A 15,864-nucleotide genomic window follows, 5' to 3' on the forward strand; every position below is an offset into this window, starting at 1 on the left:
AGAGACCCCTATCCCTCCTCACACTGGACACACAGAGTGAACAAAGACATCATGCTGAGCCAAGATTGAGGGGCTGTTTGTTACTGCAGCATGCCCTTGCCTCTCCTACTTCCTATAGGCTGGAATGTAATCCACTGAAATTTTATAATTTTGACTACATTTTCATGAATGTTGTCTAAGCCTGTTTGGACCACCGTAACAAAACACCTTAGATGGGTAATCTGCAAACAGCCATTTATTGCTTACGGTTCGGGAAGCTCATCAGTTCTGTCCAAGATTGAGGCATCAGCAGATTTGGCATCTGGTGAGGGCTCACTCTCTGCTTCAGAGACAGTGGCTTGGTTTCCAAGTCCACTTACACAGTGGAAGGGGGTTGCAGAAGGGGGCAAACAGGCTCTCTCAAGCCTCTTTTATTTATTATTATTATTATTTTTGTGTGGTCCTGAGGATTACCCAGGGCCTTGTGCATGCTAAGTAAGTACTCTACTATTGAGCTAAAATTTGTCTTTTGTTTTTAAATTTTGAAATAGACTGAGTTGCTTGGATTGGCCTCTAACTTGTAATCCTCCTGCCTCAACCTCCTGAGCACCCGGGATTGCAGGTGTGCACAACACACCTGGCTTCAAGCCTCATCTAATCACATTCTTTTTTGGGGGTACCAGGGATTGAACACAGGGGCACTCAACTGCTGAGCCACATCCCCAGCCCTATTTTGTATTTTATTTAGAGTCAGGGTCTCACTGAGTTGCTTAGTGCCTCGCTATTGCTGAGGCTGGCTTTGAACTCACGATCCTCCTGCCTCAGCCTCCCAAGCCATTGGAATTACAGGTGTGGGCTGCCACCTGGGCCTCACTGACTCACACATGCCTATGTTCAATCTGTTCATGTTCCCCAAACAATCCCCATGATCTCATGATGGTGACCTTTCCCCAGAGGAAAGGGGTCCTCCTACCTAGGATGTTCTTACTCTCCTAATCCAGCAAACTCCTATTCGACCTTTGAAACCCAATTTCAGAACAGGGCTTGGTAAAAAAAAAAAAGCATATATATATATATATGTATATATATATATATATATACACACACACACACACACACACATATATGTGTATAATACATGTGTATATATGGTATATATATAATATTTTTATAACTTTATTTTTCTTATTTACTTTTATATGGTGCTGAGGATCGAACCCATGGCCTTGCACGTGTGAGGCGAGCACTCTACCACTGAGCCACAACCCCAGCCCCATTATATATATATAACATTTTATACACACACACACACACACACACACACACACACATAGTGTAAAGGGCCAGATAGAAATATTTCAGGTTTTTCAGTCCATACGATTTCTGTCCTAGCACTGAATCTGTGATTGCAGGAAGTGCAGGTGGAAGCAGAAGATGGTGGGCTCCCTCCTGCTCCACAGTCAGCTCTCAAAGCTCCCACAGAGGAGAGCTAATGCCTCCAGCGATGGCGACTTCTCACACCACCCTGCTGTGATGATCCAATGGAGGGGGGGTCACTCCATTGTCTCTCATCTAGATTTCTGCGACAGTCTCCGCTGGCCTCCTGGCTGGCCTTCTCACTGCCTTAGCCTCCAAGTCTACTCTCAGGGAAGGACCGCATCTGTTAAAATGTAAGTCTGAGCCCATCGCTCAAGGCTCCCTGTTGCTCTGAGAGGGAAAGTCCACAATGTCCTACAGGCCTGACACTCCCCATGCCTTATATTTCTTTGACCTCATTACCTACTATGCTCCTGTATTAGCTTTCTGTCGCTGTGACCAAATACCTGAGAGAAACAACTTAAAGAGGAAAGATTTGTTTTGGCTCCAGGTTTCATAGGTGTCGATTCAGGTCACCCGGCTGTGTTGATTCTGGAGTTTGGTCATCTGTGATGAGGCAGAACACCCTGGTAGGGAGTAGGTGGTGTCACAAAGCTGCTTGCCTGTGGAGGCCAGGAATGGGGCAGGGAGGAGGGACAGGCGGACTGAGAAAGAGAGAGGGAGAGGGAAAGGAGCAAGGGCTGTCTTTAACCATCTACTGTTTCTACCCCCTCCAATAGTCCATTCACTGTGAATACATCAAGTAATCCATTGATGATCCAAACACTTCCCCAAAGCCCCACTCTGGACACTGCTGCACTGAGGGCCAAGCCTTCCACACCCAAACCTTTGGGGGACATTCTAGATCCAAACCATGACAGTTCCTTGGGAACTGTCACAACAAGCTCCTCTGCTTTTCTTGAAACAAGCGAGGCCAACTCCTACCCCAGGGCCTTTGTACTTGCATTCTGGAGCATACTTCTCCAGATTATCCATCTGGCTCACTCCCCTCAGCTCCATCAGGTCTTTATTTAAGTATCTCCTTTCTCAGTGGGGCCTTTCCTGGCCATTCCATTGAAAACTGCAGGGACCGGGGTGTCTCCGTTGTACAGCACTTGCCTAGCATGCACAAGCCCCTGAGATCCATCCCCCAAATCAAAACAATCAAAACCCCCAAAGATCAAAAATTACAACTCTCCATTCTGCTCTTACTCAGTAGCATTTACCATTCCCTAGCACACTATGTATTTCCCCCAACTTTTTAATTGTACAAATTTGCAGATGATGGAAGGACTGGGACCGTGACACTCGAACACACAATCCCGGAATCCACCTTGTGGCATTTAATTAAATTAATTAATTTATTTTTGGCGAGATACCGGAGATTGAACCCAGGGGCACTCAACCACTGAGCCGCACCCCCAGCCCTATTCTGTATTTTATTTAGAGACAGGGGCTCACTGAGTTGCTTAGTACCTCACAGTTCCTGAGGCTGGTTTTGAACTCGCGATTCTCCTGTTTGCAGCCTCCCAAACTGCTGGGATTACAGGCGTGTGTCACCATGCTGGGCTCCACCTTGAGGCATTTTAAAAGAAAGATGCTTACTTCTCTGACTTCTGGATGCCTCAGCCAAAGACTTTAGCAAAACACACTCCAGGTTTCACTGTTCTTGTTTATTGTTCCTCTTTCCCTGCTGGGCTGTGAGCGAGCACCTGAGGGCAAGGGTTTGTGATTTTATTCACTGCAGTTTTGTCTGCACCAGGAACTTGGCCTGACTTGTGGTGAGTACAGAAAAGACAAGACAGGTTCTGACTCTGGTTCTGCCTCTCACTGACATGCTCTTCTGGGGACCGTTTCCTCTCACAGAACCTCGGTGTCTCCATCTAAAAAGTGGAGATAATGTTATTACTTCTCAGGGGTTTTGTGAGGATCAAAAGGGTAAGAGGTGTAAGCCTGCACTGTTAGCATGTTAGTTACTTCCTTGAGGGAGTGGGCTTGGTCTAGTCTGAGCCTCTGGACTCCCAGAGGGCAGAGACCTTGCTCTCTGATGTCTGCAGGGCCTGGCGCAGCCCGTCAGGAGATCGTGGACTTGCACTGCTGACATCTCCAATGCAAAGCCCAGCAGAAATTCAACAGAGCACACATCCTTGGATTTACCTGCTCTTCCCTTGACATTGTCTGCTCATTCGATGCTACCTAGTAATCCCCTATACTCCATCTCTTGATTTCCCACTCATCTGTCAGTTTCCACCAGAAAAAACTGGGGAAGGGACACTTAACTACATCAGGCACTGAGATTTTTTTTTTTCAAATTTGTCTTTGTTTCCAAAGAAACAAGACTTCCTGACCTACACTTCCTTGGTCTGCTCTGCATTTCAGATTCAGCTGTGTGTCTGTGTTGCCAGACTTGCCTCTCAGGCCACTCTGAACACAGGGTGGGTGTTTGCTGAAGAATGGGACTCATCCTGTTAACCCTACGGATTTTCTTGGGTCAGACTGCATGGTCGTGGGTGCGTAGTCCTGGCCTTTTGTAAGCTCGCTCATTACCATCACCCTAACTTCACTTGTTTGGGGTGTGGAGGGCAACATATTTTCACCAAGAATTCATCTCTTTCTTTCAGATCCAAGCTGAAACTCTTCTTCCCATCTGCAAAATGGGGGAAAGAGTTACTACAACCCATAGAAGACGAAGATGAAGTCACTTTATAACTGATAAAGCTCTATACAAATATTAGTTACTATAATTAGCTTTATTAACTTGCATAGAATCTTACCTAAGCCTGTGGAACCACTTGCATTCACTACCTGAGTCTGGGCACTTATCTTCGGATGGAAGAGGAGAACACCAGCAGCTACACTGCTCACATGGACAGAGGTAGTCTGGCATATGGTGGGCAAAAGGTGCGACTTATGCAGTCCAGGGGGAGAAATAAAGAATGTCCACACACTTTTGCTCCAGTCATTCAAATCACTCAATACAATTTCACTCTATAGGTTCTTAATCAAGAAAATGACAATCCTTAATGCTGGGCACTTCACTAGACATAACCAATCCACAGCAAACAATTCTAGATAATTCTAAGCACTGCAAACACATTTACTCATGACAGGCTCATGACAGACATTCCCTCTGCGTGCTAAGCTCAAGTGTCCGATCTAAAGTCTCAGGCCTTGAGCTCTAAGTCCAGCTGGCGCCCACTCACTCAGACCGTGGTGATCAGATCAGGAGCCAAGGCAGGCTTCTCCTGGGGTGCAGCTGACGGCTAGTTGAGGAGAGAGTCTTAGGGAGAAGTTGTGACTCTCATCAGGGTACCAGGGTCAAGATGTGGGTGTAGAGTTTGAGAGTGGTGAGGAAAAAGCAGAGAATCAGGCCAATGACAAAAAGTGCTGGGATGTCGGTCCAGGTCCTCGTCAGGCTGTCAGCGTGAGGGCACCAGTGTCGGCTGGCTGAATGTCTGTTCATTTGCTCCAATTATTTATACCACATTTTGGGGCTTTTGACCCCACTTTTAATCCTTATCAGTTGCCACTGGGTCTCTCAGTGACATTATTTACCTTCGGGTTAAAACATCTGGTCTGGTGGTCCCCATCCTGATCTTTTCGCCTTTCCCTCTTATTGGGTGAGGACAGCCTGCCAGTGCTTCACTCTGAGTTTGCCAGGTGGGGAGAAGTTAGTGCCTGAGCGCCACACTGGAGGGCTCCGTGGGTGTGCCTGGTGAGACTGCAGGTTTCAAACTGGAGTTTTAAAATGGAGTTGCTTAGGCTCAGGCTGGTTGGGGAATCATCAGGTAAAGAAAAAGCCCAACCAAGTCTGGTGGGCTGGACCCAGAAAGCCTGCTTAGTCAGACGCACACAACCTCATCATTGGCATTGTTAATCCTAACAACTGCCATCATTGAAGTCCCACTACGCGCAGGCAGAAGGGCTAAGTTCTTTCTGGTCACAACACACACCGCGGTGGGGTATTCCTGCACCCACCTCTCAGGTTCACTGAGATCATCTGTCCAAGTAATAAGATCTGCGTGGCGTAGGGTTGTCAGACAACAAATAAGATTATAGCACTACACTGTACTTACACCGCATTATCGTTATCTACACTAAAAATTCATTTATGGGTTACCTGAAATTCAAATTTAATTGGAGGTCCCCTATTTTATTATTTGCTACATCTGGCAATCCTAGTTTGGGAGTACCCGGCAAAAATCAAAGCAGGTTCCTCCCTGTCACGCCCCGTGCCTTCGCTGGCTTGACTGTGATCTGTATGAGCAGTCACCAGCAGTAAGTCCACAGGGCTCCCCGGATGTTTCAGGGGGCGCAGGGAGGAAAGGGACAGGGCGGCTGCCCCTCTTCAACATGTCTTTCAACTAGCCCTCCCGGGGACCTTCCGCCCGGCACAGACATGGCCGCGCCCCGCAGCGGAGAATTGGCTCCTGCCGAGAGCACGTCCTCCCTCGGCTACCAGAGCCTCTTCTATTGGGCAGTTATTCAAGATGGCGGAGCCCCGCCCCCGCCCGTCCTCGTGCGCGGGGCTCGCAGGGCGGGGGCGGAGCTTCAGCGGCGACCCGGGGCCTGGGCTCTGATGATTGGCGGAGAGCCGAGGTCGGGCCGTCACGTGGTGCGGCGCGCGTTTGTTTGCGGAAGTAGGAGGCGGCAGAGTGCTGAGTAAGCCGAGGTGAGTGACGGCGCAGCGGGGCGGGGCCCCGGGGCCTCCCCTAATCTCCGCACCCGGGGCTCCGATGTCTCCATCCGGACCCTGCTTTGGACCATCCTGGTGTCTCCGATTCTGAGGCACGTCCTCCACTGATCCTTGTGCGACCGTCTGAGTGTCTCTGGTTTCTGTCCTTTGATCCCCCCGACGTCCCCAACTCCCATCTCGTGGCCGCTCTTGGCTCATTTCCAACTGTTCTCTTTTAGGGACCCGGCCTCGTCCCTGGACCCCTCTTCAGTGTCCCAGTCACCTTCTTGTGCTTCCCTCAGTACCCTAACTTCCAGAATCTTCCCCTCCCAACCCTCGCAGCCTCCGTCTTCCACCCTGGGACCCTTGGGTGGTCCTCCCGTGCCCTCGAAGTGCTCCTGGTTCTCTCCCACTGTCTTTGTCTCCTGCATTGTTTCTTTTGTGTTTTCTTCTTTTTCAATTTCTAATTCCCTCTCCCCGCTTTTTCTGTCTCATGTGCCTCTAGATTTCCTCTGTTCCCTGCTTGCCCACAACCTAATCTCCAATCCCGTGTCCACCTCCAGCTCCCACAGATGACCTGGAAGCTGGTGACAGGGAGCTTGTGAACTGGGTGACCATGTTACTGACTGGTCAGGGTGTGGTTTGGGACAGGGAGGGCACAGGGCTTTGGGATCTGTGCCCATTTTCTTAATGGGCTACCCACATGACCCCAAACAAATACCATCCCTTCCTCTGAGCTTCTGGGTCTTCCCCTCACCTGCCCTTTTACCAGCCCAACAGGATGTTAGGCAGGTTTGGTTTGGCAACACTGAAACTCCACCCTTGGGCTGAGTGCAGTGTTTTTGTTATTGTCTGTGCCTTAAAATGTTCCTGAAGTTTGGAGACTATTTTCTGTTCAAGTCTCAGTTTTCTCATCTGTGGCAAGGGACTGTAGTTCCATGTGAAGCTGCCATATGGTTCAATATTTGAGAAAATGTAGAAGGCACAGCATTGTAACCTGTGTGGCCATTGCTGTTGTATCAAAGGCAGGACAGAATGGAACAGGAATGGAAAGAGGTGAAATGATAAGAGAAAGATGAGTGCATGTCTTTCCTTTGTCATTTGGCAGTGTTTATTGAATCAGGCTTTTTATATATCTTTACCATTTCATTTATTCATTGAACAAATACTAATTTGACTCCAGTGTTTTAGGATATGCTCCATGTAGCCAGTGTTATTCCCATTTAGCAGGTAGAGGAAAAGAGGGTGAAGGAGTTGCCTGAGGTCATACCAATTAGGTTGGAGCTGGGATCTGAATACAGTGTGCATGATCCCCAGTTCTCAATGGTTTGACTTGATTTTTTTGTACTGAATGATGATACAAAGGCAATAATGCTTTCAGTAGAAGCCGTACTTTGAATTTTGAATTTGAGTATTTTCTTGGGCTAGGGACATGTGGCTTTGTCCTCTCAATGCTGAACAGTGGTGGTGAACTGTATCCAGTCAGCTAGAGGATCACGAGGGGAAATGGTGGGCGCTCCCCAGTGTGCTGTGTTGCTAAGTTATGATGTCTGATGACATCATACCAGGGATTGAACTCAGGATGCTTGACCACTGAGCCACATTCCTAGCCTATTTATTTATCTATTTTAGGGGCGGTACTGGGGATTGAACTCGGGGCACTCAGCCTCTGAGCCACATTTCCAGCCCTATTTTTTTTTTTTTTTAAACATTTTGTTTTGAGACAGGGTCTCACTAAGTTGCTTAGGGCCTTGCTAAATTGCTGAGGCTGGTTTTGAACTTGTGATCCTCCTGCCTTAGCTTCCCAAGCTGCTGGGATTACAGGCATGTGCCACAATGCCTGGCTCCTAAAAATGCATTTTTTAAAAAATATTTGTTTTAATTGTCAGTGGACCTTTATTTTATTTATATGTGATGATGAGAATCGAGCCCAGTGCCTCACACATACTAGGCAAGCGCTCTACCACTGGTTCACAACCTCAACCCCTAAAATGTATTTTTGATTTGTGATATTTTCAAGTTATGATGGGCTTATTGAAGCAAAACCCCATCAAAAATCAGGGAGCACCTGTACTGTCCAGTGGGGCACCAGAGCCTGTGTACACAGACTGTCCTGCTGTGTACGGGTTGCTCCTGTTGTCTCGGTGTATGGGAGGTTTTCTCTCCCTTGGATGGTTACTTATATATTAAATGACTTTACTTTTCACTCAACAGAATGACATCACCAAAAAATGGATAAAGGGGGAATTTAAAACCGTGTGCACACATGTGTGCTCACCTGCTCTGGGCATGTGTGCAGGGCAGTGGGTGGGGGAGGGCCATGGTGAAGGGAGTGTTCCCAGCTTCACTGTATCTTAAGTGCCACTTCTCTTTTTTGTCGCCTCATTTTCAAGTGATCTCATCCAGTCTCATAGCTTCAAAAGTACCATCTGTACTGTAATAGCCCTGCAGTTTTTATTTTTTTACTTCTTTGCAGGGCTGAGGATGCAACCTAGTGTGTGCATGCAAATCTTTGCCTCTGAACTGCATCCCCAGCCCGACATTCCTCTCCTAGTCTGGGGAGATCATTTCTCTGGATGATAGACACACAGTTCTTGATGCTCACTCGCCATCTCAAACTTAGGCATTTCACAGTTGAAGTATTCAGAGTCGAACTGTATTCATCCCCTCCCCCGCCCCATTCTGGAGCAAAACCTTCCCTCCCATTCTCTTTCCCGCCTTTGGAATTGGCAGCATTACTCTTTCAGTTGCCAGATCAAAGCTGTGAGATTATCCTTGGGGTCTCTCTTTTTTGCTACCCCATATCCAGCCAGAGTAATCTGTTAAAATGTCACTCATTTTCTCCAAGCTCTGCTGTGACTTCACTCCCTACACAGGCCTAGTCCCTATTCTTCCTGTTTGTTTCCTTGCTGTTCCTGGAACTCACCAGGCTTGCTGCAGCCCCAGGCCCTTTGCACTTCTGCCTAGAAGAAAGCTCTTCACCTGGTTCCCATATGACTTTGTCCTCTCATCTTCCAGGAATTTATCCAAGGTCAAGTTCTTAGTGAGGGCTTCCCTGGACACCATATCTAAAATTTCAGTCTCCACCTCAACCTTTCCTTTCTAATTTCTCTGGTTTATTTTTCTCCCCAGCACCTAATTAGCATGTGCCCCCCCCCCCACACACACACCTTATTTGTCTTCTTTATTATTTGCAGGACTCTTTGAAATATAAGTTCCAGTAGGGTGGGGATCTTCTCTTCTCTGTTCATTATTGTTCCCTCAGTAGTTAGAACAGTGTCTGCCATAGCAGGTCCTCATAAATATTTGTGGAGTGAATCACAAAATGGGCCACCTGCACCAGCTTCAGGGGCTCTCAGATTTTTCCTGTGTCACTCTCTCCGGGTCTCCTGCAGTCCTCTGGACAGTTGGCTCTAGCTGTGCTCTGGCCAAGCAGAGTGAATGAGAGAGACACCTTTTCCCTTTTATTTATTTGTTTGTTTATTGGTACTGGGGATTGAACCCACGGTGCTTTTTGAACCCAGCCCTTTTTATTTTTATTTAGATACAGGCCCTCACTAAGTTGCTGGGGATGGCTTTGAACTTGTGATCCTCCTGCCTCAGCCTCCCCAGCCACTGGGATTACAGGCTGTGCCACCATGCCCAGCACCTTTTCCCTTTTCAAGGGGCACTTTAACCTGGCTCCTGTGATCGCGTTTTAGGTGAGGACCTTGGCTTTGGGAGTCCTGGAGGCAAAATCAAGCCTCATCCAGCATTTCCGGCCAGCTTCTTCCTGAAGGTGGTTTGGGCACTAAGTGCTGCTGCTCTGGATTCCAGCAAATTGGGTTCAGATCCTGGCAGTTACCTGGTCTGCTTGAGCCTCAGTGCCTCGTGAGACACGGGGAGACCTGCCTTCTCTTGGGGTGTCCTGAGGATTAAGATGGTGATTCATCTCATGAGGTGTCTGGCGCTCAGTGGATGAAGGTGGCAGTGCTGCTGGGGTGGAAGGTGACAGGACTGAGCCCTTTCCCTTCCTCACTCACTTAGCAAAGAGGTTGGAGCTGGAGCTAGGGTGAAGGGCTGGAGGGGCCTTTTGGTGGGTGCAGCCTTGGAGGTGCAGGGGTGGTGGCAGGTAGATGTGACCTTTGACCTCAGCTAGCCTTCCCTGTGAACTGCACACCTGCCCTGTGACGGGCCCTTTGCCTCCTGCGGTTCAGGACCCAGCCGCAGGCAGAGCCCCCACTTCCTGTCTCTGGGCTGCTTTCCTGTGGACACTGCAGCTTCCAGGTTTCTTCGTGAGCTCAGAGTCCGCTAAGAGATGTGGGATCCCTTTGCTCTCCATAAAATGTGGCCACCTGTTAGAGGATGGGGTCCCGTGAGTGGGGACGTGCTCCTGTGTGGGTGGTCAGGTGTGAGAGCTGCCGGAAGGAAGCCCGGGGGGTGACTGCAAGCTGGTGCTCTGATCAGACCTTGTGTCCTCCATTGGCTTTGCCATGACGGGGTGGCAGGAGGTGTTGGTGGTTCGGGGGGTGTCACTGTCCTGCTGCCAGGACCAACCAGCAGTTGTTCCAATCATGGGACATCCTGCTGTAAGTGGCCAGGACTCTGGTGGCCTGATTTTCACCTTAGGCAGTTCTGTATGCTCCTAGAACCCCCACGTGGCCTGTCTTGTGAGGCCTGCTCCTGGCTGGGTGCCTCTGGGCGCCTGTCACCTCCTGGGCAGCTGTCCCACTCTTGCGGAAGCCTGGGGCCTGGAGTTTCCCTGCTTGGAGTAGGAATGAGCTCAGCTGTAGGCACCCTGACCAGCGTGTGTGAAGCTGAACTTTCCAGACCAGGGCTCAGAGAGGGACCCGCCTGGCACTGGGTGCCCCTCCTAAAGCTCAGAGGTGCTGAAGGAGGGTTCTCTGGGTGGGGGGCTGAGCTCCTCTCAGTGAAGAGCCGGCAGTGCTGTGGGCTGAGGGGTGGTCTCCATTATCCCCTCCGAGGACCTCCTGGGTGCCCAGCTGGTGGGCTTGCCAGGTTCTTTAGGTTTCAGCCATTCGTTCTTGTGACAGTCATTAGACCCCCACTGTGAGGCACAAATCAAGAAGCCCACAGGTGCACCGTCATTGTCCCTTGGTAAGTGCCCCCTGGGCTGTGTGCTGTGACTGGGCTGCTGAGGGGAGGCTGGGAGGGCTCCTGAGCGAGCCTTGAAGGACAAGAAGGGATCCTTCCCTTTATGTCATTCTGTGGCACTTCTGGGGATTTTGAACCCAGGGTCTCGCTGAGGTGCCCAGGCTGGTCCCAAACCTGTGATCCTCCTGCCTCAGCGCCCGAGTCCCCAGAGTCCGGGTGTGCACCGCTGCGCCTGGCTTTTGTCAGTGTTTCCTTTTGGGTGGGAGTCGGCATGTCCCACTCTAGTTGCTCTTTGGACACTGACCGCTCGAGGCCTCTCTGTCCTCTTCTCTCAGGGGGAAGCCAGAGAGCCTCGGCCTCTGCAGATGCCGTTAGTTTTCCCTGAACAAACCGGGGGGGGGGGTGCGCTGGGCCTGGGACAAGGGACTGGTGAGCAGAGCAGGAGAAAGGCCACTAATATCTGGCCTCAACCCGGGGAGACAGACTGGCCCCTGGGAAGAGCCTGGAGTGGCCGTCACTGCCATCACTGGTCCTGGGTTTTGTTTTTCTGCTGGGCGCGTCCCAGGAGCGCGTCGCGGGACGCGCATCGTGGTGGGCCAGTGGTGCACAGGGAGCCAGCCCAGGTGGGCGGCAGGAGGGACCGTTGTTATGGGTTAAAGCAGATGTTTACACCCGGGAAGATGAAGGGTGGAGGCTGGAGAAGCGGGAGGAAGTGAAGAGGAGGCTGTGCAGGGTCACAGGCCCCAGGTCCCCGGTGGCTACCCGCTCCCCCGCCCCGCCTCCTGCCCCCTGCAGCTGGGCGGGGAGGAGCCTGGCCCTGGGCTCTGAGTGGGGGACAGAGGAAGAGGACAGGAACGGGGAGGCACGTGCCTGCCTTCCCCCCACTGGCCGCCCTCCTGGCCAGGACGGTGCCAGGATGTGGCCGGTGGTTTCCATTTCCTTTCTCCACCTAGTGATGGCGATGGCTGCCGCATCTGTGCACAGTGGCCAGTGTCCTGGACCCTTCCCTCCACTGCGTCACTTCATCCTCACGCCAACCCCAGGAGGCTGGGTGGGAGCCAGGCCATCCTTTTTGTGGCCGCACTGCCGTCAGCCTGTGGGGGCGCCCCGCCAGCCCTGGCGCTGGGGCCTGGGCTGGGACACCGAGGCAGGGCCTCCTCTGGGCTGGGGGTCGTTTCTGAGGCAGCTGGAGCCCGCTGGTCAGCTTCTGCCTTGGCCCCAGTGGCCCTGGCTGCCAGTGCTCCTGATGCCCTCCCCTCCTGGGGGTCCCCCGCGTGCCTGGGCCTGCTGCCGGGACGCCTGTCTGCCCTGTTCTAAGCCACCCTGACCCCACTGGCCCCCCGGAGCTCGGCCCACTCCTGCTTTCTTTAGAAACGTATAATCATTCGCATGCCATTGGGAAAACCCGGGAAAGCAGAAGACCGCCGTAAGCCCAGCGCCGTCCTCTGTGTTGGTATTCTGGTGTTTTCTGTCTTGGTATTATTTTCTTCTCAGTTAAATTCTGATCTGACAAACTTGCCGTGAGCTAGGGGTGAGCGTAGAGGTGAGAAGAGCCCCAGCAGGGGCTCCAGTCCTCTGTCCTCTGCTACTAGCTGTGTGACCTCAGGCCCATCACTTAACCTTTCTGTGGCTGAATCCCATGTGAAATGAGGATGAGGACATAACTGTTCGGTCGGGTGGTCCTGCGGGGGAAATGGGGAGAATGCGGAGGGGACGGTGCCGAGCACAGGGAGGGGCTGGGTCGTGTCGGGGGGTGACTGGTTTGAAGCTTGTCGTCTGGCGGGGACACTTAGGACACACTGGGGCAGAGGAGTGGAGAGTTTTTTGACTTTTGTGGTGGTGGAGATGGGACCCAGGGCCTCCCACGTGCTGAGCATGTGCCGTCACTGAGCTGTACCCCCAGCCCTGAGGTGACTTTAAAACGAGGGGCAGCATCAAGCAAGGAGGAGACCTGGCAGCTGGAGAGGCGTGCGCAGAGCGATTCAAGAGCGTGTGAGAGCTGAGCTTGGACTTGAACAGCAGCAGGCCTTTCCACACAGAAAAGGAGAGGGTGGACCCTGTCCAGATGGCCACAGCCAGGCAGGCGGCCGGGGAGTGCTCGGGGCTTTACTCTCCCAAATGCATGAGGTTTGGAGTGGACAGGGTGTGAGGCCCGGAGCTGCGGCTGGAGAGCCTGAGCGGGGGGGCCACGGGCGGCAGAGGCTACCAGTCCCCTGTGGCTCATGGGAGCAGCACAGGCAGCGGTGTGGACTCGTGTCACCAAGTTTCTCCTGAGTGGCCACACTTTGTAGTCACAGCTTTTAGTGGCCACATGGTACTGCCTGAGTGAATGGAGCCACGTTCACCATTGTACATGGGTGTCGAGGCATGGTGATGTGCGTGCCGGGACACATTTTGGTTATATTTTGGGTGGGGGGTTCCTGGGACCAATTCCTATGTCTTCCCTGGCTGTGGAGAGGGACACAATCTCTCCAGCTTCTCTGTCCTTAAAGCCCCCAAGTATGGGAGAGAGAAGGAAACGTGGCAGGTCTGAGTGTTCTCACATTCTCCTTCAGTCCTCACACTGTGAGGGAGGTGAGGCTTGTCCCCATTTGAAAGGAGAAAACTGAGGCTGCCTTCCCACACTGCACCCTGCTACTAATCCTAGAGGGAAAGACATTGCAAAGCTTCGGTGTTTTCAGAGTCCTGCATTCAGGGTGCTCTGAGCCTTAGTTTCCTTATCTGTAAAAAGGTAGCTAGTGTTCATTGAATATTTACTATCTGCTGTGTGCTATTGCTAGGCGCTGTTATTAAGGTTTCTGTGAGACAGATGAGGAAACTGAGACAGAGGTTAAGTAACCTACCTAAGGTCATGGAGCTAAGTGGTAAGTCCAGAACTTGAACTCAGCCAGGTTCTAGACCTGCACTGTGTTTTTTAGTGTATCTGCCTTGTATGGTTTTGTAATAAATAAATGAAGCAATCACATAAAGTATTTAACTCAGGAATTACTGCACAGTAAGTGGTCGGTAAACATCTCTAATGCAATTACAGTAGTCTTCCCTTATTCAACAGGGGATTCATTCCAAGAACCCCAGTAGATGCCTGAAACCAAGGATAATACTAAAAACTATATATCCAGCATTTCAGGGCTTCTCTTTGGCATTTCCAAATTTCCAGTATTACTACTCATGTACCTTAAGGCCATCATTAAGCAATACAGGATCACTTGAACACAAGCAGTGCAGTACAGTGACCACTGATCTGGCAACTGAGATGGCTACTAAGTGACTTACTGGGTGGGTAATGTATATGCTGGACAAAGCAATGAATTTACCCTCTGGTTGGGACCTAGCTGGATGGCATGAAATTTCATCTTGCTACTGACAACAGCATGCAAGTTATAACTTAGAAATAATTTAATTCTGGAATTTTCCACATGATATGTTTGGACTACAGTCACTGAAACTGTGGAAATTGAAAACTTGAACAAGGGGCTCATTTCTGGCCCCCTTCCCCAGAGCTCTTTGAGAAGCCAGTGCCAGTAGGAAGCAAAGGAATGCGATGGACGCTCGCATGCCCATGGCCCCTTCCCCCAAGGCAGAGTGGTGAGGCCTGATTCCCTGTGGTGTCTATTGGGGAAGGGATCTGAGTTTGCCTCTGGAATTGAAATGCTGAGCTCTTTGCCAAAAAATTGTTTCTATAATTTGTGGAGTGAGAAGCCCTTGCTCGCTCAGGGCCTTCCTGCCGACAGCATGTGCTCCCACCTGCTGTCCCATTTGACCACCGATGAGGAAATCGAGTCTGTCAGGGACACTGGGTCAGGGAGCGGGAGGTTAAGGTCTCTGTGCATCTGGGTCTCCAGCTGGGCCCTGGGGGCTGCAGGGCTTCCTGTTAGACCTCTGACTTCCTGCTCAGTGCTGTTTTTTTCTCTCTCCCCCCTCCTTTTCAGGTCCCTGAAGGCCCAGACTCAAGGGACAGCCTGGTGGGGGCCACAGGTGCCTGTGCAGGATCCAGCTGCATTGGTGAGGTGGGCATGGGAGACGGAGCCCAGCTGACTGGAGACCCTGTTCTCTTCCAGACTGAGGGGGCAGGCGGCAGGGCCTCCCCACCTGCCCCACAGAAGATGCAGTTCTTCGGCCGCTTGGTCAATACCCTCACTAGCGTCACCAACCTGTTCTCTAACCCATTCCGGGTGAAGGAGGTGGCAGTGGCGGACTACGCCTCAAGTAACCGGGTTCGGGAAGAAGGGCAGCTGGTCCTTTTCCAGAACGCTCCCAGTCGCACCTGGGACTGCATCCTGGTCAACCCAAGGAACTCGCATAGTGGCTTCCGGTGGGTGATGATGGGCAGGGCCACCCACCCACACCTCTCCTTTCTTGGTGCTCTGCATGCGGGGAAGCCACTTATTTGGGTCTCCAGCTGAGGGAGCAGAGGGGAAGGGGATACTGGATCTGGGGAGGAGGGAGGCTTCCCTCTTTGCACACTCTGGGCACTGGGAGGAAGCCTGGGCATTTCCTGTCCGGAGGCCTGACCCCTGCCGATCAAGGGAAGGGGTGGGGTGGGAGAGGCAGGTGAGGTCCATCAGCGTGACCTTTACCCCTGGGCCTTTATAGGCATGACCATCCTTGTAGGGGCTGGCCAGGATTTGATCAGGAGCCTGTAAGGGATGTCCAGAGATGTCCCTTCTCAGGCATGTTGGGACGACCCCCCAGCTGGGAGGGCAGGACAGGAAGTCAGCCCAAGGCTGAGGTCATGGGGCCAGCTGGGGGACCAGCTGCAG

General features: G+C 51.5%; 1 protein-coding gene across 16 annotated transcripts in view; it reads left to right on the top strand.

Moving 5' to 3' along the window:
- Positions 1 to 5,896: 5,896 nt before the first annotated feature.
- Positions 5,897 to 15,864, top strand: part of Pla2g6 (phospholipase A2 group VI) — a 49,319-nt gene continuing 39,351 nt past the window's right edge. For 5 of the 16 annotated variants that reach the window (XM_048801491.1, XM_048801484.1, XM_048801515.1 and 2 more), the window contains exon 1: positions 15,034 to 15,416. In XM_048801491.1, the coding sequence (XP_048657448.1) occupies positions 15,118 to 15,416 (299 nt within the window). In that variant the 5' untranslated portion in view covers positions 15,034 to 15,117. Of the gene's footprint in view, positions 6,124 to 10,684; positions 10,876 to 10,932; positions 11,108 to 15,033; positions 15,417 to 15,864 lie in introns of those variants that run through there. The other 11 variants (XM_048801494.1, XM_048801529.1, XM_048801498.1 and 8 more) reach the window with 11 other exon arrangements.

The sequence above is a fragment of the Marmota marmota genome, unplaced genomic scaffold (assembly GCF_001458135.2).
Source record: "Marmota marmota marmota unplaced genomic scaffold, marMar, whole genome shotgun sequence".
Classification (NCBI taxonomy): Eukaryota; Metazoa; Chordata; class Mammalia; order Rodentia; family Sciuridae; genus Marmota; species Marmota marmota.